This window comes from Lissotriton vulgaris, chromosome 11, assembly GCF_964263255.1.
Source record: "Lissotriton vulgaris chromosome 11, aLisVul1.2, whole genome shotgun sequence".
Lineage (NCBI taxonomy): Eukaryota > Metazoa > Chordata > Amphibia > Caudata > Salamandridae > Lissotriton > Lissotriton vulgaris.
In genome coordinates this window covers 592498036-592523477 of record NC_141699.1, presented here as the reverse complement: position 1 = coordinate 592523477, position 25442 = coordinate 592498036, and the positions used below count along the sequence as shown (strand labels likewise).

Genomic DNA, 25442 nt, shown 5'->3' with positions numbered 1-25442 from the left:
ACGTCATATAGACGGTGAAGGGTTGCTAGGGATTGGGTCCGTGCCTCGTTTGAAACCACCTCCCTGTACCTCCTCTGGGTATCTAGCAGTTGTCGGAGAGTCCCTGCGTCTTTTCGTATTTGATACTCCTTCTCTATGGTCAAGATTGTTGATTCCAGGCCCGCAACCTCGGCTTGTCTTGTTCGCCGATCCTCCCCCAACCTACTCTGTACTCTATCCCGTAGGACCGGTTTCATCGCCTCCCAGAAGGTGACCCCTGAGTCGACTGTTCCTTCATTCTCAGCCACATACACCTTAATGTCAGCTCTGATGCCACGTAAAATCTCCGGCGCTTGAAGGTCCCACGCCGCTAAGCGCCATTCGGCTCCCCCCCTCCCCCGCACCCCTCCCATCTGTGCAAATAAGGGTGAGTGGTCCGAGATGCCCCTCGCTTTGTATTCCGCCACGTCGTCCGCTGTTAGGTATTGTCTCGATGTGAATATATAGTCAAGCCTCGAAAAGACCCTATGTGCCCCTGAGTAGAAAGAGTAAGTTGTCTGCGTAGGGTGGAGCCACCTCCAAACGTCCGTGAGTCCTATATTAGGCATCAGCTGCGCCAGTGCTGTCTGTGTCCCCCCCTACGCGCCGTCCCTGTACGATCCTGCACTTCACACATTACATCATTAAAGTCGCCACCCACTACTTGTATGGTATCTGCTGTGCCCAGGAGAATGGATGTGATTGCTTTAAGTGTGCGGGCCTGGAGTTTTGGTGGAGCATAGACCGAAATTATAGTGTACCTGCGCCTTTTCCATGTCCCTTGCACTCCCACATATGTCACCTGGGGGTCTAGCCATGTGCGTGTGATGCAAAAAGGGAACGATTTTTTAATTAGTTACGCCACCCCTCTGGAGTCTGACGTGTATCCTGCATGTGCCAGGACTGTATGGCGGCCCCTCACTATGAACGCACATTTAGTACCTCTATGATGTGTCTCCTGTAATAAAATGATATCCGGTGCTACTCTCCTGAGGAAAGCATTCACCAGTCCCCTCTTAATTTTCGACCCCAAGCCATTCACATTCCAGGTTAAGATAGTGATTCCCTTGTCACCCTGTTGCGGTACAGCTAATGTACTTGCCATTGTGTAAAGTGAACCTCAGTCACCGTTTGTCCCTGCGATGGATGTGCGGTACGGTGTATCAAGGTGCATGCCTGCATTTCCAAATGACTGCATTCAACTAACCGTTCCCCCCCCCACCCAACTTCCCTCCCAACATCCCTTCATCCAAACTGATAGAAAAACCCCATCTCCCACCTCCCCCACCCCACCTTTTCCTCCCGTCCATCCCATCTGCAAAAAACAAGAATTAACTCACAGGACTTTCAGGTAGTAAAGGCCTGTCGCCCTCCCACTAGCAACCCCAACTAGGTTAACACAGAGTCTTTAAATAAGGCTCCCACCAGGAGCCACCGGACTTTACCGTCCAGTAGCCGTGCGGGCGGTTCTATCTCCGCCTCTTGGGCCCCTCAAGTGGTAACAGGCCAGCAACGAATTAACACTGAAGTAAATCAAATCAGAAAAAAAATGATGTTCATAACTTGCGTGCCCCCAGCAGCGGTGTGCTGCTGTGACGGATATCAGTTCCGATCTTCATCAGGAGTGGGAATCTTGTATTTCCATGTCTAGATCTTCTGTTATGCCATGCGCTCCCTGTTCCATTACTCGGATCGCTATGGCTAAAGGGTGCAGCCAAGTGTCCGCTGATTCCTCCACATCAGACAAGTGACCACTGTCGATGGTTTCCCGCTCCACACCGTTGTGCTGCGCCAGACTGCTGAACCTGGACCCCGGCGCTGGATCCTCCCCTGTATATGTACTCCGGCCCCATTCTCCGGCTGTGGGCTTCTTGAGGAGGGAATTGATATCTGCAACTTTCCATTCATCCTGGAAAAATGGCGGACATGATGGATGTGTTCATGATGTGGGTCAGGGTGGTGCTGATTGGGGATGTTCCCAGGTTATAGATATGATGGGGGCATGGGTCCTCTGGGAATTCAGAGTGGATGGGCCGCATTATTGCCGCTCTGCTGGGATTGGGTTAGTGTGTGAATTTGCTGTAGATGTTTGCAATTTGGCTGTGGAAGAAGTTGGACAGGTTGCCACAGAGTTTTTGGGAGGCTGCAATGTTGTTGACAGTGACTGAGCTTAAGGTGAAATCCTTGACTATATAGAAGATCTCCTTCTAGCAAATGCGGTCCACGAGTGCTTTTTTCTTGATGTCTCTAATTTGCTGGTGATAGGGTCAGGGTGCAGACTTGTAGGTTGTTCTGTCAGTAGTGTTGTGGCTGACTCTCCATTTCCTTTCTAGCTGCTGTCATTAAGTTGTAAATTGTTACTCTCCCCAGGAGTACTTTTTTAATCGGTCTAATTATAAACTACTGTATACCCTGCCTTATGGCCCTCATTCCATTAATGAGGGCTTTGAGCTGCAGGGGGCTACCTTTGTGTCGTTACTGATCCTTCTATTACACATCTAACGTAGCAGTTTAAATGGAAAGTGATACAATATAACATCGACTAACAGAAATTATGTGCTTCTGCATAAGAATGACGCTCTAGGATGGGCAGGTGCATAAACAAAATGAGGCAGCTCTTGGTTTTTGACAGACTACATCATATTTAGCAGGAAATGCCCCAGGTGGAATTACCTGTGGTTATTTTCCAAGAATGCTGTGTGTATTTGCTTCCTTACTTCTAAGTACCCCACTCACTGTTTTCTTACCTTTGCCATCTTTAGCATTATCCTATTTAGCCTGAAGCATCTCTTCTCGTCTCAAGGTCTTGCTTGGTGCTTTTGAACTATTTTAGACAGACTCAGAATTTCCCAGGAGCCTCTCCTTTTTGCAGGAGGCCTGTTTGCATTAATCTGGTAACATTAAGCTTCTGATGTTATTAATGCTCTTGCGAGTGTCAGGTGTGCACAGCAATCTGGGGAGAACATTGGGCAGTTGTAAAAAGATCCTGGAAACACATTACAGCCTGGAATGTTCTTGGAGAAATAAAAATGCGAAGTTATGGATTTGTTAGCAGGAGTTCAGAGCAGCATCTCTCTTAGGATGTTATAAAGCATACATTATAATATCTTGCACTGCACCAGCTTACGAGAAATACCATAATAACATGAGATGTTCTTGTGATTCCAGGGGCAGACAGGACCACGCGGAGAGCCTGGTGTGCAGGTAAATGTATAAGAGCCAGAATGAACACTATACAGTATTGTACGCTTCTGCAGCTGTGGCGTTTTTTACATACTTATGGATGTGTCACACTAATAATCAGTCATTTGCTGGAAAATTTGCAGATTTTAAAAAGTGTATCTAGGCCAAAACACATCAAACCTTAGTAAATGCAGTGGTAGGCACTTTGCAAAGATTAGCGGGTGGTTAGCTGCTGATTGCTGTATTTGGATGTTAAACTGATAGTAATTAGTTGAAACACTTGCTCATTCTTTTTTTTAATTTTTTTAATTTTTTTGGAAAACCTTTATTTGACATTTCAACCAAGTACAAACACGGGCCTACAACCCCCAGGGCCGGCCGCTAAGCAGTTGCAACACAATAAAACAATCAAAACCCAGACTCAGCATCCCGGGGAGCAGATTCGCCACGTACACCATACGTACTGGTTGTAAAACATATCCAGTTGGTAACAGGATAAAAAGGTTCCATTTTATAATATAAGATAGAAGGATCAGGTGCCATACAACATCTCAAGTTGCGAAAAAGGGGGGGGGGCGAAATAGCGATATGTCCACAGTTAAACCGTGTTCGTGTAAGTCAGCGGCTTTAAAACATACTATTCAGGGTTAAGCAAGCATACAAATACAGTTCGCGCCAGCTGAATGTCCGCCCAGTAGCACTGAAACATCCCGAGAATTGAGGCACATATGAAACAGCAGAAATGGCCATAAAAATGAACCCATTACACTGACCCGGAAAGGAAGAAAAGAAAAGGGCAAAGAAAGATAAGAAAAAAGGCCATAGAAATAAAACGAAAAACAAAACACCCATCCCCCAACCCCCCACCCTGCACCCCTGCAGATGACTACGGCCTACCCCCCTAGCAGCGTGCCTGTCGCCCAAGAACTGAGACCCGAAATATAGAAAGACCCAGAGAAAGACAGAAAGAAATTAAACCCCACCCAAAGAGGGGAAATGGAGGAGGGCTATCTTCTACGTGCTCCCGGTCTCTCCCCCCCGCCCTAACAAAGGGGTCCCCCCGAAACTGTCACACCTGAATAGTCCAAACTGAGAAAACATCCCGGGGGGAACCACCAACTCTGCCCCGGACTCCGTTAAGCTAATGAAGCAGTCCCGTTACCGATAAAACCACAATGAACAACCCAAACAACAGTCTCAGCCTTGGCCCCGTCGATCGAATTCGCTGAGTCCCTCAGACGAATAAAGCCCCATCATCAAAATGTCAAAAGATACACAGAAGTGGTCGGAACATAGTTCAGTAGATGAAAAAAGAACAGTAGATCCCAAAGTAAGCAGCTGGTACCGACGATGTCCCTCCCCGTCTCCGAAGCCAGGCATTATCACATCCGCCATCTTGATATACTGACTGGGGAGGGGGTTCGACAAAATCCAAAACAGTTCACAATACCAATTAAAAGGTTCCAAGATAGGGACAGCAGTTGAATGTTCCGACAGCTGCAAAACCGGGGATTCCAAAAAATTAGTTAAGTCACCGATCACAGCCCATTCAAGTAGATCCACTTCTGTAGGGGCAGGCACAGCTTCCAGCACCGGGTCTAATTGCGCCACTGGGGCGTCGATCAAAAGGCAAGCTGGCTGCCGGGTCTCGGGCATCGAGTCAGGATCCGGTCTCAGTCCTTTAAGTCCATCTGCCGCCGACAACAGGCCGCAGGTCTGAGCTGCCACAGTCGCCTGAAGTGCCTCCCGCAATGACGGGCCACTTTGGGCCTGCTCCGCCCGGTTCCATATTTCTTCAGGCATAATGATCCCCACGGAGAGGCGCCTTCTCCGGGGTAAGATCAGCCGGAGCAGGACTGAGCCGTGAGGGACCAACCGTCAGCAGGCATTAGTGCGCGACGAGACTCCAACCCAAGGTGCGCCGGCGATGCAAGTGCCGGGCCTCCGGGTCAGGGACCCCTGCAACACAGCACCGTGCGTCACTCGTCTCCTCACCTCCAACACAACACCAGGCTGCAGATGGTAGCAAAGCAATCCAAAAATTTCGAAAGTTCCAGAGACCGGACCCTGCCGCCCTCAACAGTCCGCTGTTGTTCAACTCAGACCCGGCTAAGCCAGCACTCGAGACCCCGGCTTCCAGACTGGGTTAGGCCACAAATCGGTCCTCGGCGTTACTCAGCTCCACAATGTCAGAAAAACCCAGGGATCACATCATCGGAGTGCAGATTAGTTCACACACACGGATCCGGGGCAGGAAATCAGGATAAGTGACAGGATCTTGGAGCGTAAGACGGAGGTCAGCAGAGACTATGCGGCCATCTTGCTTGCTGTCGTAGCTCCTCCCCTCCCTTGCTCATTCTTAACATGGAAATAAAGAAATACAGTCACAAAATGTTCCACTTCATACCACATAATTTACTTTTCTTGATGCATACTTATTTCAACCATCATACATAATTTGGTCTTCCCCTGCTGTGTAAGTCCAGTGGCACTAAGTATGTAGCACACATCCAAACAAGAGCTAACCAGAAAGAAGTAAACAAGAGATGACCCATGCCACATACACAGAAAGGCAAACCACACGAGCAAATAAAGAGAACAATACCGCCACAGTGCTGTATTAAGAAACACTCTGACACTTAGTTGATGTTTGATATATTATGTAATGCTTCCAATTCTGCCTACACTACTATAAGGCCTTTCTCTAGATACTGGAGCTGTCTGTGGGTGTTGGTCAGTATCCGTGGGGGTACACAGTCATTTACTACCAGCGTTGCAGGGCGTTATATGCAATTCTTTTCTTATTGGATAACCAATATTTGCTAGATTTTTCACCATTGGACTAGGCCCAGTGCCAGACTGGATACAGAGATTTTTTTCAGGAGAGCTCCTGCAAGCGATAAGTGGTGCCATGTGGCTCCACAGTCTGACAATGACAAAGCGAATATGGATATACGCACCACTCCTCTGTACTGATGTCAATTATGCATGTTCTATGCTGAGCCTTAGATCAGCTCTAACTCTAACAACTCCATAGTTACTAGTACAGTGTCCCAGGGAAGATGCCTCCTCTTAAAATGACAGGATTCAATCAGTTCTGTGATTGCAGGAAGCAGAAGCCAGTCACAGACCCACATGACGTGTGCTTCTGGTGCTTGGACTTTGGTCATGACTCAAAAACATGTGATAACTGTGCCCCCATCCACCTTAAGGCAATCCAGGAGGTATAGTCAATACTCTGTGTTGCTGAACACAAAAAGAGGATGCGTTTGAAACATAAGTCCAGCACTGAATCTGTTCATGGTGTCATTCATGAAAGTGGTCCTGCACAATGCCACTTTCCTGCTGAAGTCTCACGGTATGTTAAATTTGAAAACATGCCAAAAGTGCAAGAAAAGTAAGTGGGTTTCTACCCCCTCCTGCTACTCAAAATCAGGGGAGAAGGTGTGAGGCCATTAATTAAAATATCACACCCCACAAGCATCTTTAGACTCTGATCCTGACGACCAACTGGTCCTGGTGCACCCTAAATTCTTCAGGTCGATGTCAACCCCACCAAAAATAGTGTCTTTCAATGAGGCGATGCTACTGCTCTTTCATATGCTCGGTGGAATTATGGGCCCCTATAATGACGAGAGTTATCAATACTGCAATCCGCTGTGGCTTACCGCCCTCCTGGTCTTCTGCTACCATTGTCCCTATTTTTAAAAAGGGTAACAGGGACGACCCTCAATGTTATCGTCCCATTTCCCTGATTGATGTATCCGCCAAAATCCTGGGAAGGGGGATATTAAACCGGTTGTCTGAGTGGACAGAAGCAAATAATATCTCAGACTCACAGTATTGTTTTAGGGTGGGTCGTTCCACAAGTGACCAATGCTTGAACCTCTATATGATAGCAGCCAAATACACCTTGGCCAGTGATGAATCCCTTCACATGGGGTTCATGGATCTGGCAGCTGCTTTCGATTATGTTAACAGGGGCAAGCTTTGGAACATGATGACCAGCATGGGGATAGAGGTTTGCCTCATTAACATTTTAAGGGAATTGCACAGTAACACCTCAGCACAAGTCAGGTATAACATTGAGGGTGGATGCACTGACTCTTTCCAATGCAAAAGTGGGGTACGCCAAGGTTGTATCCTGGCGCCTTTTTTATTCTCCCTATATATTAATAACCTCGAGCTGTACCTTTTACAGTTGGGGTCTGACTGTCCCCAAGTAGGATCGCGTCATGCTCCCGTGTTACTTTACGCAGATGACGCGGTCCTCCTCGGGCGCACTCCAAAGAGTTTACAGATTTTAATTGATGGTTTTGTTTCTTTTATGGGCTCATTAGACCTTTCTGTTAATCTGGGTAAATCCTATGTTTTATCTGTCTGTAAAAAACCTTCTAATAAATGTACCTTCATGATAGGGAGTCATAAGATGGAGAAGGTCAAATCTTTCTCATATCTGGGCTTACTATTTGATAGGTTATTAAAATTTAACGCCCTGATAGAGGATCGTTGCCGTAAAATGAATGCCACCAATGGGGCAATAGCTGGTACTGGCCGAAGGCTGAGGAGGTGGTGCCCCGAACAGGTGATGATCCTGTATAACTCAATGTGCTGCTTCAAAGTTATTTATGGGGCAGAGGTGTGGGGCTTTGTAAATACCTGCCAACTGCAGCGGGAGGAGAACAAACATCTACACTCCGTCATGAAAGCCCCACACAGTTTAGCGGCTGAAAGAGCACACAGGGAGCTAGGGATACCCTACCTTGAAGATTTGATAAAGGTTAGGCCAATCTTAACCTGGCTTAAAATCTGGATAAACCCAGAGGCGAGCCTAAGCAGGGAAATATTGAAGGACTGCTTGGGCAGAGATAAATGGTCGCGAATCCCGTGGCTCATTCATGTAAAGTCTATACTGGTTACCCTGGGTCTAGGGAATCTCTTCACTGATCCGACAGTGATCATTCCCCAGCATAAGACAATTGTTAAAAAAGCGTTTTTTGCACATAAAGCCGCACAGAGAACTGAACAAGAAAGGGCTAAAACCACGGTGTGTGCATATACCCTGGTAAAGACCTCAGAAGGAATGGAACCTTACCTATATTTATTAAATAATGCACAGGAAAGGTTTTTAATGAACCGTTTTAGGCTCAAATTTTTACCATATTTATTGGTATCACCATTAGGGTATTCATCCACTATCGAGCAGAAGGGAACCTGCGGCTGCGACAATAGGTCTCCGCAGGATTCCTTCATTCTGTATTGCTATGTCCATTTTATGCTGAACCCAGGCGTAGATTCCTGGTAGACGTCTTAAAAAAATCTAACATAAAACGTGCTAAAGAGGCTTTGATTTTTAGGGCTCGCCTGTTGTGCGCAGCACAGCTGGCAAGCTCTATAGGGGCTTATCCAGTCTTTAACCACACCACCACTGGCTGGCGATTCCTTGCAGTGCATGAAGCGCGTGCACAATGCCACCAGCCGCCTGCCTGCCTGCCTCGCATTCCCACATCAAAGGCAGCCCTCCCAGCGCATTTGTCACCCCCTAATTATTCACGGCCTGCCGGCCGTACTTTCAGTTTGGTCTCCTTTTAACTTGTTTTTTAAAGGTGGAGGGTAGGGGTGACTGTACGCCTCAGCAGGATGCTTCCAATGGGAGCGGACCATTTCCGGAGCAAACAGCCCGGTACTCGGATATTATGAGTGCCAGAACTTCATTATTTCTATTTCAAACACGGGTTTTGAAAGGCAGCAATCTTAGCATGGCCTTCACTCTCTAGAGCAATTTGATGATGCTAGGGTCTCCACGGGCCACTCTGCAGATGCCCAGGGTACACCGAGTCAGCTGTGTTTTAGAGCCAACTTGCTTTAAATGAAAAAGATCAAACTTGAAGCCTTTTTATGCAAAGTGAATTAGTAATATATATATTACGTCTGGATCAAAAAAACGAAAGCACATGGCATCAGCTGCTAAGTGACATGCAGATTTCCCCTCTTCGAAATCGCCTAAGGGGAGGCAACTCCCGTTCTACCCTCTCTGTAACTCACTCCCAAACCCCGTACCTCACACAATTACAGGTCTTCCCGGGGTGGTGGTTGATACCCTCTAGCGCCCTTTTATGAAAATCACACAACAATGCTACCATCGACGCCTTACCACCCCATCCCAATGTCCAGAAGCCGCAGATCCCTCTGTCTTATGTGCAGAGACACCACCAAATCAAAGCAACTAGACAGTATCAGCTAATCGGTCTGCGACTCATCCGAGACATATTTTGCAGCCCCCTAATGAGAGCACCATAATGTGATTCTAGTCTTTATTGCCCTTTGCCCATACAAGTTCCCAGTTGCTCACATTCTGAGGCAGACTCCTTCTGTGCGCGGCCATCCTTTGCCAAAGGTAACTTCAGCCTCTCCCTGGGGGTGATCTGCTCTCTCAAAATATAATTAAAGTTCATTGAACTTGACCAGGTAGACGCTTTCGCACCCACCACTGTCAACAAAATGCGTCTTCTATTTCTGCAAATCGCAATGCCGAGAGCATTTCCCAGCCGGCCGACTTACTGCTTCCTTCCTTTCCATTTCTTTTCACGGTTTCTTTCATTCGCCCATCTCTCACTTTTTAATTAGTGCTCTGTTTTCTTCATTATTTTTCTTTATTTTAATATTTCCCTTTAAATTACCTTTCTTCTCTCTGATCCTCATTGTAACCTCTATTCGCTCTGTGTTTCGTCCCTTTCGCAGGCATCCCACCCCCTCCCTCTCCAGCGCCTGCCTTCTCTCTGCCCACGCATCACTCTCTCACGTTCCATTATTCTCCAGCTTGCTCAGTCTGCCTCGTCTTCCTCATCCTCCCTATGACAGTCCTTCTCTCACTTCAGGGCTTACTTCTTCTTTCCCTGTACTCCACAGTTTCCTTCTCTCAATGCGTAATTCTTTTTCTTCCTTCTTTTTTTCCCTTTAAATTACCTTTCTTCTCTCCGATCCTCATTGTAACCTCTATTCGCTGTCGTCCCTTTCTCCTATCTTTTTCTCTCACTTTTTCTCATCTACCCACAGTTTTCTTTCTTTCCATCTTATGTCCTTCCCTCCCTTGTCACACACCCCGTCCTTCCTCAGCATCTTTCTTTCACTATTTAATTCATTCACTTTTTCCTCTCTTTTTAAAGTCCTCAGACCCATCTTCCTATTCGATGTTCCTTTCTTTGCAATTTCATTCTATCGCTGTAAATCACAGAACTCACTACCCAGGGGGAGCACCGACTCTGAAACAACGCACAAGGAACAGTCGCACGGGCAATTGTTTAACTCACAATCACCACAAGAAGCCTTCCATCCGTTTCTAAAAAACACGAAAGACCCAAAACTGTAGCAAATGCAGACATACCGAATTTGTGTACTAAACTCACCAACAAACATTGACATGCGTATAAAACAATACAAGACAACACTGAAGGATTAAAGAAGAAAGTTAATCCACCCGAAAACTAACTGACAATCAGAAACATTATAACTAAACGTGCGACACTGGTTATAGCAGTGTATATTGAACTAAATGCAGAAAAACAGCCTACACTTTAAGTGTAATAATACTAAGAAAATAGAGACTAATTTATTTTATATGTGCACATAAACCCAGCTGCTCATTTTATCGACCGCAGAAACATGAGAGGCTGCGTCGGCCCTAAGGGTCTCCAGCGTGTTAACTGCATATCACAGGTAGATCGGTCGTCAGCGCTTTAACCCTCTGAGCTAGCTTTATTAATCCAGCTATCAGCAAACAACAAATTGCACATTCATGAACTGTACATATATTGTGGGAGTAACCCAACATAATTTCTTGGCCTTTCATCATGTATAATTTACGTGTAATCTGGGGTCATTTGAGCACGAACACTAGTACAGATGAGTGGAAATAAATAACAAAAGCCCTCTGCTTGCATGCTACTTTCGCGGCTCCTTTGATGTGCGTCCATTTGCCACCAGCCACTTAGCCACTTAGCCAATTTGTGTGCAGGCGCCGCCTCTGCTGGCGCGCGCCGCCTCTGCTGCCAGGCTTCAGCACACCAGGCTGCACACCCCTCACCCCCCAGTCACTTCATCCGCGCCCACTTCACACGCGCTCTGCAGGTCATAAACAGGACCATCTGCTCCACTCCCAGCACTGCATGACCATCTTCAAAGCAAGCTTGTAACACGAGCTGCCCTCAGACGTTCCAAGACACACACTTTTAATGCTTCTGAGGTCGATAACATGAGCCCCGTTGCATTGACACACACTGCCCTCACACACACAAGTTACTGTCACACACACAATGCTCTCAGACACACAGGCTGCTCACACACACAGGCACTGTTCACACACAAGCACTGTTCACACACAGGCACTGTTCACACACACACAGACACAGACACTGCTCACACGCACAGATGCAGCTCACACACACAGGCACTTCACACACACACACCGGCACTTCACACACACACCGGCACTGCGCACACAACAAACCGGCACTGCGCACACACACCGGCACTGCACGCACACACACAGCCAAGGGTGCCAGGTAAAATGTATAAATAGGGATGGTTTTAAAAGAAATTTGCACTTGTTGTGCCTTTCTGCCCTCTACATCACTACATCATCACTCAGCGCCACCACATTATCACTCAGCACCACCACATTATCACTCAGCACCACCACATTATCACTCAGCACCACCACATTATCACTCAGCACAACCACAGCACCACTCAGCACCACCACATTATCACTCAGCACCACCACATTATCACTCAGCACCACCACAGCACCACTCAGCACCACCACAGCACCAACCAGCACCACCACATTATCACTTAGCACCACTACATTATCACTCAGCACCACCACAGCACCACCACAGCACCACTCAGCACCACCACTCAGCACCACCACTCAGCACCACCACAGCACCACAGCACCACTCAGCACCACCACAGCACCACCACAGCACCACCGCAGCACCACCACAGCACCACCGCAGCACCACTCAGCACCACCACAGCACCACTCAGCACCACCACAGCACCACTCAGCACCACCACAGCACCACTCAGCACCACCACAGCACCAACCAGCACCACCACATTATCACTTAGCACCACCACATTATCACTCAGCACCACCACAGCACCACTCAGCACCACCACAGCACCACTCAGCACCACCACTCAGCACCACCACAGCACCACCGCAGCACCACTCAGCACCACCGCAGCATCACTCAGCACCACCGCAGCATCACTCAGCACCACCACAGCATCACTCAGCATCACTCAGCACCACCACAGCACCACTCAGCACCACCACAGCATCACTCAGCGCAACCCCAGGTTATAGGTGTGCCATTTGCGAAAGTTATAACTATTGGCATTGTAAAGGACAAAGCTATTAATTTACCTATTTTCAAAACCAACACATAAATAAAAAAATTGTCATTTACAAGACCAATAGCTCAAACTTTCCTAATGCGAGACCTATTGCATTGCAAATGCTTGTTTACAACAGGCGTCGGACCCTCTCACATTGTGCTGTGTTATTAATTTTTATCAAAGTAGCTGTTCGATTAAGAGCAACTAGAGGGGGGGGGGAATTGTGAGACTTTCGTGATTGTTTTTATTTTTAATGAACTATAATGTTTTATTCATTGGGCCTTTGCTGTTGTATTTACACTAGGACTCATGTTAATTTGGTGGTTTGTTTTTTAAAAAGAAATGAACTGAATGTATACTGTATGTTTGTACTTTTATGGTGATTTTTAATCATCAAATAAAGAATCCAATGAATGAATGTGTCACACTAATAATCAGTCATTTGCTGGAAAATTTGTAGATTTTAAAAAGTGTATCTAGGCCAAAACACATCAAACCTTAGTAAATGCAGTGGTAGGCACTTTGCAAAGATTAGCGGGTGGTTAGCTGCTGATTGCTGTATTTGGATGTTAAACTGATAGTAATTAGTTGAAACCCTTGCTCATTCTCAACATGGAAATAAAGAAATACTGTCACAAAATGTTCCACTTCATACCACATAATTTACTTTTCTTGATGCATACTTATTTTCAACCCTCATACATAATTTGGTCTTCCCCTGCTGTGTAGGTCCAGTGGCACTAAGTATGTAGCACACATCCAAACAAGAGCTAACCAGAAAGAAGTAAACAAGAGATGACCCATGCCACATACACAGAAAGGCAAACCACACGAGCAAATAAAGAGAACAATACCGCCACAGTGCTGTATTAAGAAACACTCTGACACTTAGTTGATGTTTGATATATTATGTAATGCTTCCAATTCTGCCTACACTACTATAAGGCCTTTCTCTAGATACTGGAGCTGTCTGTGGGTGTTGGTCAGTATCCGTGGGGGTACACAGTCATTTACTACCAGCGTTGCAGGGCTTCATATGCTATTCTTTTCTTTTTGGATAACCAATATTTGCTAGATTTTTTACCATTGGACTAGGCCCAGTGCCAGACTGGATACAGAGATTTTTTTCAGGAGAGCTCCTGCAAGCGATAAGTGGTGCCATGTGGCTCCACAGTCTGACAATGACGAAGCGAATATGGATATACGCACCACTCCTCTGTACTGATGTCAATTACGCATGTTTTATGCTGAGCCTTAGCTCAGCTCTAACTCTAACAACTCCATAGTTACCAGTACAGTGTGCCAGGGAAGATGCCTCCTCTGAAAATGACAGGATTCAATCAGTTCTGTGATTGCAGGAAGCAGAAGCCAGTCACAGACCCACATGACGTGTGCTTCTGGTGCTTGGACTTTGGTCATGACTCAAAAACATAATAGATAACTGTGCCCCCATCCACCTTAAGGCAATCCAGGAGGTATAGGCAAAACTCTGTGTTGCTGAACACAAGAAGAGGATGCGTTTGAAACATAAGTCCAGCATTGAATCTGTTCATGGTGTCATTCATGAAAGTGGTCCTGCACGATGCCACTTTCCTGCTGAAGTCTTACGGTATGTTGAATTTGAAAACATGCCAAAAGTGCATGAAAGGTAAGTGGGTTTCTACCCCCTCCTGCTACTCAAAATCAGGGGAGAAGGTGTGAGGCCATTAATTAAAATATCACACCCCACAAGCATCTTTAGACTCTGATCCTGACGACCAACTGGTCCTGGTGCACCCTAAATTCATCAGGTCGATGTCAACACCACCAAAAATAGTGTCTTTCAATGAGGCGATGCTACTGCTCTTTCATATGGGTTGGCTTCACAGCACCACAACGGGTTCCAGTTGGACTTCTGCTGGTGGACCCTCACTCAGTTCCAACTAACCTCTTTGCACCCACTCCTGGACCCAGACTGACAAAGGAGCAAACTTCCACCCTGGGTCTTGGATCCATGCCAGTCCTTTCTGTGCTGGTGCCAATGCAGATCCCTCCGGTGGCAGCCCTGAATCTGACTCTGTTTCTGACCACAAACGGTAGTTGGCTTCATTCAGGTCTATGTCACACTATTAGATTACAAAGGTGTAAATCGATCAGTTTGTAAGCAGACACTTATCCTCTGCCTTGAACCCAATACTTTCCTAGACTACCTGTCCTATTCAGCTCAAACTCCTATCCAGTTCCTGTAATGCAGAATGTTCCACACAACACGAATAATGATGGTGAATATGAGGCAGACAACCTGCTCTGCTCAGGTGTAGTGTGAATGAAGTAGACTTACAGTTGCCCCACGATTGAAACAAAGGCAAATGTATTAACTGATATCTTTGAACCAGGTCCAATGTTGTCTGAGCTCCTATTGCTATTTAATAAGGCTCTAAATGACCTGTCATGGCCACTTGGTCTAAGCAGTGCTTTGGGCTTCTGGTCAGGGAACATGTGGCTATGGGACTTTGGATGGATCTATGATCCCCTTTTTTTGACAAGGCATCCTGTGCCTGAATGTCTGGTGGTATAGGCGTTGACAAGTAAAGTCATTCGTACTTCCTTTTTGAACAACTTCCAGAGAGAGATTCTAAATACATTTATGCCTTGGAACAGAACATTCTATTCAATTAGTTTAGCCTTAAGGTCCTTGAGCATAGTCTGCCTTCTGTGCAGATACACATATATTTTACAGAACATGCCCAGCAAGATGTTGCCAGGCATCCGAGAAAGCCTCAGAATCACTGGCTCAAATGATTCATGATGGCCAGAACACAGTAAAGTATGTCTTGCATTTTGTCGTGGACCTTAAGTGTGTGTGTAGGCAGAGCTGTTGGCCCCAATATTGTGCTTAAAAGGCACAGATAGATGAGATCAACTAGGTTTTCAGGGGATGTCCAAGTGACCTTAATGAATATGCCCTTTGAAGGCTCCAGATTGTTTGGATAGAAAGCTCAGTTGGTGCTCCAGTGATGTAAGAATTGTTGAGCCACAGCACATTCCTTGGCCCTTGTCTTCTGTGAAGCAGTTCCACCAACATAACAGACATTCTAAGGGCTATTCAAAGGGGGCTAGCTTGCAGACTGTGTCAGCGGTCTCAGCCTGTACAGCACCAGCATATTCAGTCCCTTCGAAAATGAAGTTAATGTGGCCACCGTCAGGGCCAGCTCTCCTTTAATCATTTCTCTCCTTCTGCTGCAGCTGGCAAGCCTCTTTAACATGCCCTCATAGTTACACACTCAGTCAGTAGAAGCCAGGATATGACATTTCCACCTTGGCTGGAGACCCATCATGTCAGACAGATGGGCTTTTTAAATCATGCAAAGGAGCCATGCCCTTCCTTTGACTTCATACCCGCCCTGTTTCGCCCTACATCAAAGTGACTGTCAGCAAACCATTCCACAATCTTGCCTCAAGGAATCAACCTTCTCCTGGCCAATGTTGCCATTGAGTGGGTGCCGCATTTAGAGAGTGGTGCTAGTTGCTCTATTTCCTGGCACTAAAGAAGGTCCAAAGCCTCATGCCTATACTTGACCCCCATCTGTGAATGACTCTACTCTCTGAGGAGAGACAAATTCAAATTGCTCCCCATGTCTCAAATTCTTTCTGCTCTTGACCGAGGAGTTTGTGTGGTGTCCTCAGCTTGCCGGATGTTTATTTTCATTAACCCGTCCTTCAGTCCAACAGGCATTATCTGCACTTCACAGGTGCTTTGAAGTACTTCCAATTTGCCTTGCTTCCCTTGTGCCATACATTGGCCCCATAGATGTGCATGTAAGTGATGGCAGCGGTCACTTCCCATCTTCGGAGGTCAGAGCTACATGTGATTTCAATCCTTGACAGCTGGCTGCTCAAGACGGATTCGCTGAAGTCAGTCATGGGCTGGCACTGATCAGTGGCCGCGTAACTCCACCTGACTGCGCCCGTGCTACACCCCGCTCCTGCTGAGTTCGAGGCCCGCCTGGTAGGCCTTGGTCCACCCGCTTTTTTCTCCTCAATTGTGCCTTTCTCCTGCTAGTGTTCCAGTGCTCTGTTTTATTTCCACCCGTTTTTTTGTCCTTAACTGTGTCTTTTTTTCTGCTAGTCTTTCCAGTGCTCTGTTTTTTTATTTTTTTGTGCTCTGCCCTGTTTGTGTCATTTTATAACACTTCGGGCTCCCTGCTCTGCCTTTTTCCCTCCCCGGGCCCTCCACCGGTCCCGCTTCCCGCTGCTGCATCCCCTGTGGCCCTGCCCCCCCTGCTCCCATTCGTCCATCGCCCCCCACCCAGCTGCTCCTCCCTCCCATCTGCCCCTCTTATGGCGGCTGCACGCAGCGGGCACGCCTAAGGCAAGCCCGTCTGCACCCGTCCGCGCTTGGACCGCGCCCAGCGCTAGAACCCCTGGACCCCGAAGACAACACGACACCCGATGGCACTATGACACCAGCACCCTCCACGCACTCAACCCCGAACGAGAACACACCTGCTACCAGGCGACCCCGAAGCGCACCCAAGGGCCCTTCTCCTGCTGGAATTGCAGCTTCTCCAGCATCCGACCCGCAAAGCCACCAACAAAACAAACCCAACCACCTGAGGTGGATCCTCCTCAACACTCGCTCCGCCCGCAAACACGCCGTCGAAATCTGGGACCTCCTCGACTCAACAGCCCCAGACGTCACCTTCCTGAAGGAAACCTGGATGAACCCCACCTCAGCACCCGACATGGCCATAGCCATCCCGGAAGGCTATAAGATCGCCCGCAGAGACCGCACCAACGGAACAGGAGGTGGAATGACCATCGTCCACAAGAACACCCTCCGCATCTCGACCAGCACCGATGACACCCTCAGCAACACCGAACACCTGCACTTCCAGATTCACACCAACCCCAACACCACCCTCAGAGGAACCCTAATCTACAGACCCCCCGGACCGAGACCACAGTTCAGCGACTCCATCGCCGACCTCATCAGCATCCACGCCCTTGCCTCCACAGATGACATCCTCCTCGGGGACCTGAACTTCCACCTCAAGAACAACAACAACGTCAACTCCACCACCCTGATCAACAACCTCGCCAACCTCGATCTCAGACAGCTTGTGATAACATCCACCCACGCCGCCGGTCACACGCTAGACCAGATCTTCTCCGTAAGCCCCCACGTCTTCTTCAACCACACCACCGAACCCCACTGGACTGACCACTGATGCGTCCATTTCACCTTCAGGAAGCCCACCGCACACCACCGCACCCAACAGATGCCTCGTCGCTGCTGGGGCAAAGTCACCGAAGAACAGCTAACTGCCACCCTCACCCAAAGCCCACCAGCCGACCCCACCGAACCCGACACCGCCACCCTCAACCTCTGACAGTGGATCCACAACTGCGCCAACGCTCTTGCCCCGCGCAAGACACCCTCCAACAGCCACACCAGCAAGAAAGCCACCTGGTTCACTGAAGACCTCCAGGCCTCCAAGCATGCATGCCACAAACTGGAGAAGAACTGGCTCCGAAACCGATCACCAGACAACTACACGGCCCTCAAGAACGCCACCCGCAAACACCATCAACTCATCAGAACCGCCAAGAGGACTGCATTAAAAGACCGCCTGGATAACAACGCACACAACATCAAAGAGCTCTTCAGCATCGTGAAGGAGCTCTCCAACCCCAGCTCCAACACCAACGACATCCCCCCTTCGCAGGACCTATGCGACTCTCTGGCCACCTACTTCCACCGCAAGATCGCAGACATCCACGACAGCTTCAATGCCACGACCGCTCCGCCAACCACCGAGACCTCCACCCCTGCATCCACCAGCCACCTGATCGCATGGTCCAGTGTCAACGATGATGACACCATCAAATTAATGAACTCCGTCCACTCTGGATCCCCGTCTGACCCATGCCCACAACACATCTTCAACAAAGCCAGCACAATCATCGCCCCCCTATCTCCGGAAAACTATCAACATCTCCTTCGAGACAGCAACCTTCCCGGAGAGCTGGAAGCACACCGAGATCAACGCCCTACTCAAGAAGCCCAAGACGGACCCAAAGGACCTCAAGAACTTCAGTCCCATCTCCCTGCTCCCGTTCCCGGCGAAGGTCACCGAGAAAATCGTCAACAAACAACTGACCCGCTACCTCGAGGACAACAACATCCTGGACCCATTCCAGTCCGGTTTCCGCATTAACCACAGCACGGAAACCGCCCTCATCGCCGCCACCGACGACATCAGGACACTGCTCGACAACGGCAAAACAGCAACCCTCATCCTCCTGGACCTGTCAGCCGCCTTTGACACGGTCTGCCACCACACACTACGAACACGCCTACACGATGCCGGGATCCAAGAGAAGGCCCTGGACTGGACCACATCCTTCCTCTCTGGCAGATCTCAGAGCATCCGACTCTCACCCTTCCGCTCCACCGCCACCGAGATCATCTGCGGCGTACCCCAGGGCTCTTCCCTCAGCCCAACGCTGTTCAACATCTACATGGCACCTCTCGCCCACGTCGCCCGACAGCACGACCTCAACATCATCTCCTACGCCGACAACAGCTGATCATCTCCCTCACCAAAGACCCTCACACCGCCAAAACCAACCTCCACGAAGGACTGAAGGCCGACACCGAATGGATGTGGAACAGTCAACTGAAGCTGAACTCGGACAAGACGGAGATCCTCATCCTCGGCTCCACCCCTTCAGCCTGGGACGACTCCTGGTGGCCGACTTCACTGGGAACAGCCCCTACACATACTGACCACGCACGCAACCTGGGGGGTCATCCTCGACTCCACCCTCTCCATGACTAAACAGGTCAACGCGTCTCCTCATCCTGCTGCAACACCGAACGAATGCTACGCAGGATCACCCAGGCCCTCGTCTCCAGCAGGCTGGACTACGGAAATGCCCTCTACGCAGGAACATCAACCAAGCTCCTGAGACGGCTGTTACGCATCCAGAACGCCTCGGCACGACTGATCCTCGACATCCCCCGCCGCAGCCACATCACACCTCACCTGAGAGACCTACACTGTCTCCCCGACAGCAAGAGGATAATCTTCAAGCTACTCATCCACGCACACAAAGCCCTCCACAACGCCGGCCCAGCTTACCTCAAGAGATGACTGAGCTTCTACGCCCCTACCCGCAAGCTCCGCTCCGCCGGCCTAGCCCTCGCCACAGTCCCCCACATCCGAAGAACGACTGCCGGCCTTGCCTCCAAGACCTGGAACACCCTCCCCACCAATGTACGGCAGACCCAAGACCTACTGGCCTTCAGAAGACTCCTCAAGACCTGGCTCTTTGATCAGTAGCAGCAACCCCCCCCGCTACCCCCCCCCCCAGTGCCTTGAGACCCTCACGGGTATGTAGTTCGCTTAACAAATATACCAGATTGATTGATTGGTGTTCATCTTTGGGGGTTTTCATTAATAAACTAAATAACCAGGTGGCATAGGACTTCCTTCATTGGGACTGCCCTAAACACAGTGGTATTCAAGGCATCTCCCCCACCTCAGTATGTTCGAGGCACTTAGGAAATAAGTGCAGTCCTGAATCAAGTTGAGGGTGGCTGTTAGATATCTTGGATTTCTAACCTCATGCATCAACCTCTCCACGAACACCAATGCAAATGCAAGCCCAGCAGTAGAAACTCAAGTTTCAAAACGCTCAGCATCCGGCTGCTTCTCTATCTCTATGCAGATCTCTCATGAGACTGCTCAGAATCTTCTGTAGTGGTGAATGAGTGCCAACCTGACGTACTGTAGGCCACTCTACATTCCCACACAGACTTCAGGGTTGAGACACGCATGTAACTAGTGGGTTGGGGCCATCTGCAGAAGGTGGAGATTAGAACCCTCTGGACTCTGATATTAATCTTCTGAATCTTTGGGTGATCTGTCTGGCCTTTAAAGCCATTCTGTTGTGCATCAAGGGAAGGCTTGTGCAGGTCCTCGCAGACAACATAACTTCCATGTGAATAAGGCCATATGTCACTGGAGTTTGCTGGGCCAGAAGGACATATTACTGGTAGCCTGCAATCTAGCAGGGTCTCTGAATGCCAGAGCAGACAAACTGAGCGGACATAGTCTATCAGATCAACGGTGGCGTCTCCATCCCAAGGTTGCAAGGGGCTTCTACTGTCAATGGGGCATGCAGTGGTTAGATCACATTGCCACCATTGAGAACACTCAGTGTCAAAACTATTGTGTACTGGAGTGTCCACCACGAAAGTCACGGGGAGTCATATTTCGACTGCGATGGTTAGTGTCTTTTGTTGTTGTTCCCGCTGCTACATCTTCTGCCTGAAGTTCTGAGGGATATCAAGACAGGCCATGCCTGAGTCATTTGATCACCTCAGACTGGGCCAGAAGAGTGTAGTACTCGGAGCCCCTGAGCATAGCTCTTTGCCCGCTGATTTGACTCCCACTTAGGGAGGACCTTCTGTCTCAGTAACGAGGAGGATCCTGCACCCAGATCTCCTCAACTTGCATGTCAATGTGTGGAGATTGAGTGGTGGGATTTAGTCTGCTAGCCACAGTGGTGGGTTATCCTTGTGGCCTAACTCCCTTGACAAAGTTCACTTATGATGGGCGTTGGAAGAAATGTGTTGCCTGACTGGGCAATTATAAAACTAACCATCTGCAGGTCAAACCTTCAGAGGTGTTATTGCTTGTTTTTATCATTGACCTAGCAAGACCTTACAGTGGGCACAATTAAGTGTTAGCTGTTGGCCCTGTCAGCCTTGTCTGTTTATCTGATCATCCCGTTCCATTTACATGTTATCCACCTGTTGGGTGTGCTTTATAGAATGTCTAATCACATAAGTTCCCCAAAAACTGTTTGTAATTCCACGATGGGACTTTAACTTAGTGTTGGCAATTCTTATGTGAATGCCTTTTGAGCCAGTGCCCAGGTGCTCACTGGTACTAAAGCAGCTCTAGACAGTTTTCCTGATTGCAATCACTTCTACAGGCCACATGAGTGAACTGCAAGCGCCGTCTGTTCAACCACCCTTTACCAGCTTCTGCTTGGCCAATTAGTGCTGAGGACCCAAACAGCCTTCTTCCCCAAAGTAGTGACACCTTTTCATGCCTGCCAGTCTCTCTATCTTCTGTAGGATTCTTTGGAGCAAAGAAAGGGAAGGCACTGCAGAAAAGGACCCTATCAAGATGGATAGGCTTCTGCAAGAAAATCTACTATGTGCTGTCCAAGAAGCTTTCCCCAAAGGCCTGCAGGCTCATTCCATCATGGTCAAGTGTGCTACAAAAGAATTGGTTTGGGGAGTTTCCAGTTCCGGGTATCTTTCAGGCTACAATGTGGGTGTTAGTAGACATGTTCATAAAGCACTTCTGCCTTTAAAGTCAGGTCTTATTTACAACAAGGGGTGGTGAGGGACAGAGTCTCTGAATTAAGCATAAAGCTCTCACCCAGTCAAGAGATCAGGGCTAGATCACAAGCTAGAAAGTCAGGTCTGGCAGGAGTGTCAATTTGCCTGCTCTGCCCTGCAAGACTTCCTAATCTGAGTCAACTTTCTTTGAGAAGCACTACTGTGCAATCTATTATACAGGTGAGGAATTGATTGTTAAAAATATCCATCTGAAGAACAACTTATTTACCGTTGGTAATGCTCTTTCTGATGGATACTCTATATAACCACAGATTCCTCACTGCCCTCCCACCTCCCGATTTTGAGGAGTGGACTTCCAAACATAATATGGTTCCAAGTTTGACTGTCACCTGCAACTTGTTCCAAGTGATCCATGTCTGAACATGTTGAAAAAGATTAGGAACCTGATGTCAGCATGAAAGGGTGGCACTTATATGTGGCTCTATCACTTTTGGGGAGGTTCTGCGTCACTGTGAAACAACATGGCCACACCTATCAGCATACAAGAACATTGCTGAAAAAAATATTCAGATCCAGTTTGCTCCTGGGGATATTCTAAAGGTGAGGAATCTATGGTTAGACAAGAGTATCAGAAAAAACATTACAGAAGGTAAGTAACTTGTTTGACTCAATGTTTCTGAAATTTTTGTATTGTGGGCCATTCAATGCCCACAAAAGAGTTGAGTGAACTTCGCATTTAATGTTCAGCCAGAGGAACATCTCTAAAAAGCATACAATTGGCCTCACTACGAGGTGCCCTTTGTTTTGCGTGGTAATGCTACTCCTGGTACACACTGAGGACCAATTCCCAGAGGTAAAGTTAGACTAAAAGTCGTGGTAGGCTGTTGGTCGCCCACACTGAGCTCTCGCCATGGGATGCCAAAGCTAGTGCAAGGCTAGGTCAATCTTCCTATGACGTGTGGATCCAAGCGGGCAGGAGTGGGACTACTCATGTAATGCAGTGGAGATCCTCTTGGGGCTAAGTGGGTTTTGGGCTGGCTGGAAGGAGCTCTTCACATGCCACCCTAGCTGCTCCTGCTTGTGTAGGGTGGGCTCCTTAAGGGTGTGTGATGGGCGCTTGGTTGGCTAGGATGGACTTCCTTCTAGCTGGGATGGGTTGTTCACATGTTTTCCCCAGCTGCTCCTTCCTGTCGAGGCAGGCTTCTAAGGGGTGGTATGGGCTGTTGGCTGGTTAGGGTGGGCTATGGACTAGCTGGGATAGGCAGTTGACTAATTTACCCCAGCTGCTCCTTCCAAATGTGCTGAACTACTTTGAAAGAACTCAATAAAACCAGTGGCCTAAAAAAATTAAAAGTCTTTTTTTGTTTAAACAGGTGACTAAGCCGATTGCACTTGAGTGTGATATCCACCGCCACCTCATGCACCATACTGAAATAGGACAGTCAAATCTAGTTGTTTTTTTTAGATTAAGATTTAATTAATAAAAGCATCTCTGCCCTATCTGTGCAGTGCAATAACACGTTAGGGTGTCCAGTGTCCTTTGTCGTCAATGTGTCATTTTGACATTGAGGTAAGAAAAGCCATTTCATAAAAATTTCACAGGGAACATCTCAACCTCAATCTTTCTTGCCTAGAGCCTTCGCCCTCATGGAGGTGAAGTCAGGCTCGTTTTGCAAACGAGGTACTCGCTGAAATCTTTCATGAGTGTTCCTTTAGAAACGCTTGTACAATGTATTGTTTTTTGGTCTGTTAAAGAAATATGTTGGGAAATGACCATTTTACCCTATGTTTTATTTTTTGGTAAAGGGAGAATTTGTACTACACCCGAACCATCAATAGGACAGTCATGCTCATCGCTGTGCTTACTCACTCAGGCTGTTTGTGGTTAGGTCTTATGCCCTACCACTTTCAAACAGTTTTTTTATTTCTGTGTAGAAAAGTAGGTGTGTAAGGAGCGCAACAAAAATATATCCTTCTCGTATCTTCTGGTAGCACCTGTTAGACCACCAGATCATCAGCTATAAAGAGCAAACTGGGTTTAGGGCTAGAATCCCACCATAACACCAAACAAGGATAACTCTGAAAATATAAGGTCTAAACGGATGATCCAAAGGTTAAGGAGTCAACAAAACAGATAAAGCCTATGGAACACTATCCTAAGGCCAGAGGTGCAAAGGGGGAAAAACTACGTTTTTCTGGGGTGAAGTAGGACAATAGGGACTCCTACAAAGTGGGGGTGCTAAAGGTGGTCAGGGATAAGGCATTCTGCCCACACTTGCAGTTCGAGAATGCTCCCTGCATGTCTTTGACCTCGAGGCCACTAATTAGCCTTTCAGTTTAGGTTGCAAGGACATTGTGGCACCTGGTCAGCTGAAATGCAGGCTTCATTCAGTTGGGCTTACTCGTTATCCTTCCTGATCAAGTGTCTGCACCATTCCTGCACCTGGATGACCTCGCGGGTGACAAGTAGCGCTGAACAAATCTACTGATTGATTGATTCCGGGACCTACACAGCAACAAAGTGGCATACACAGCCCTATTCCTGGTACACATCTCTGGGTTTGCAATGTATTGAGAACCCAAGTGTCGTCATCTATGAAGCAAGATGGCGTCTGGTTAGTCGCGGTCAAGAACGCTCCCGATGTCGGCGCTATTGAAGGTGGAATCTAAGGCGCTTTAATCCACATACCTGCAGATGGAAATAGCCCGTACTGGTGTAGATTGTTTGTTGGCGGCTGAGAAGCTGATTATCGAGCTTCTGACAGTAGCGGTCGCTGTGATTGGAGAGCTGCGGGTCCGACGCCTAGAGTGGGCTACAGGCGAGGCTAACGGAGCCAGGGGGACGAGCGGAGCAACGAGCAGCGGATGTCGCTGTAGGTGCTGCCTGACCCGTGGAGTACAGAGCGGTGCAGAGCGGAGCAGGGTTTCGAGCGTAACTCAGAGCAGGGCTCAGAGCGAGACGGAGTGGAACAGTGCACCGAGAAGCATAGCGAAGACTGTAAGAGCCTCAGCGCCCGCGTCCTGCAGATGCGAGAAAGAGCTGGAGGGGGGTTAGTCGGACTCAGGAATGGCCCGAAGCATGCAAGGGTCAGGAGATGAAAGACTCCTGAGGTGGAACAGCATGCAGTAGTACCCCCAAAAGCCAAAGGATGTTGGTAAAAGCACAGCAAAAGACTTCAGAAAAGACATGGATAACCCTCCAGGTGAGAATGGCGCTCTGCAAAGGAAAAATAATGATGTAGGGGTTTGGAGTAACACCAGGGGTAAAAAAACTGGGATGGCGAACGCTGGGGGCCTTAAAAGCATTACTGGCTTTTTTTCTCCCACCAGTCAGACTGACTCCTTTAAGAAAGGTACATCAATTATAGATAATGCAAAGGTAAAGAAGATAATACAGCAAGGGTCTCAAGTAGGAACACAAGAAACTCCGGTGACTCAGGCACCCCTGGCCGTTCTTGAACTAAAATGG

General features: G+C 48.1%; 1 protein-coding gene across 1 annotated transcript in view; it reads left to right on the top strand.

Annotated features, from left to right (window-relative positions):
* Positions 1-25442, top strand: part of LOC147683193 (uncharacterized) — a 502788-nt gene that overhangs the window by 371143 nt on the left and 106203 nt on the right. Inside the window, exon 21 of the mRNA XM_086942506.1 lies at positions 3187-3222. Coding sequence (XP_086798632.1) covers positions 3187-3222 — 36 coding nt within the window. The remainder of the gene's footprint in view (positions 1-3186; positions 3223-25442) is intronic.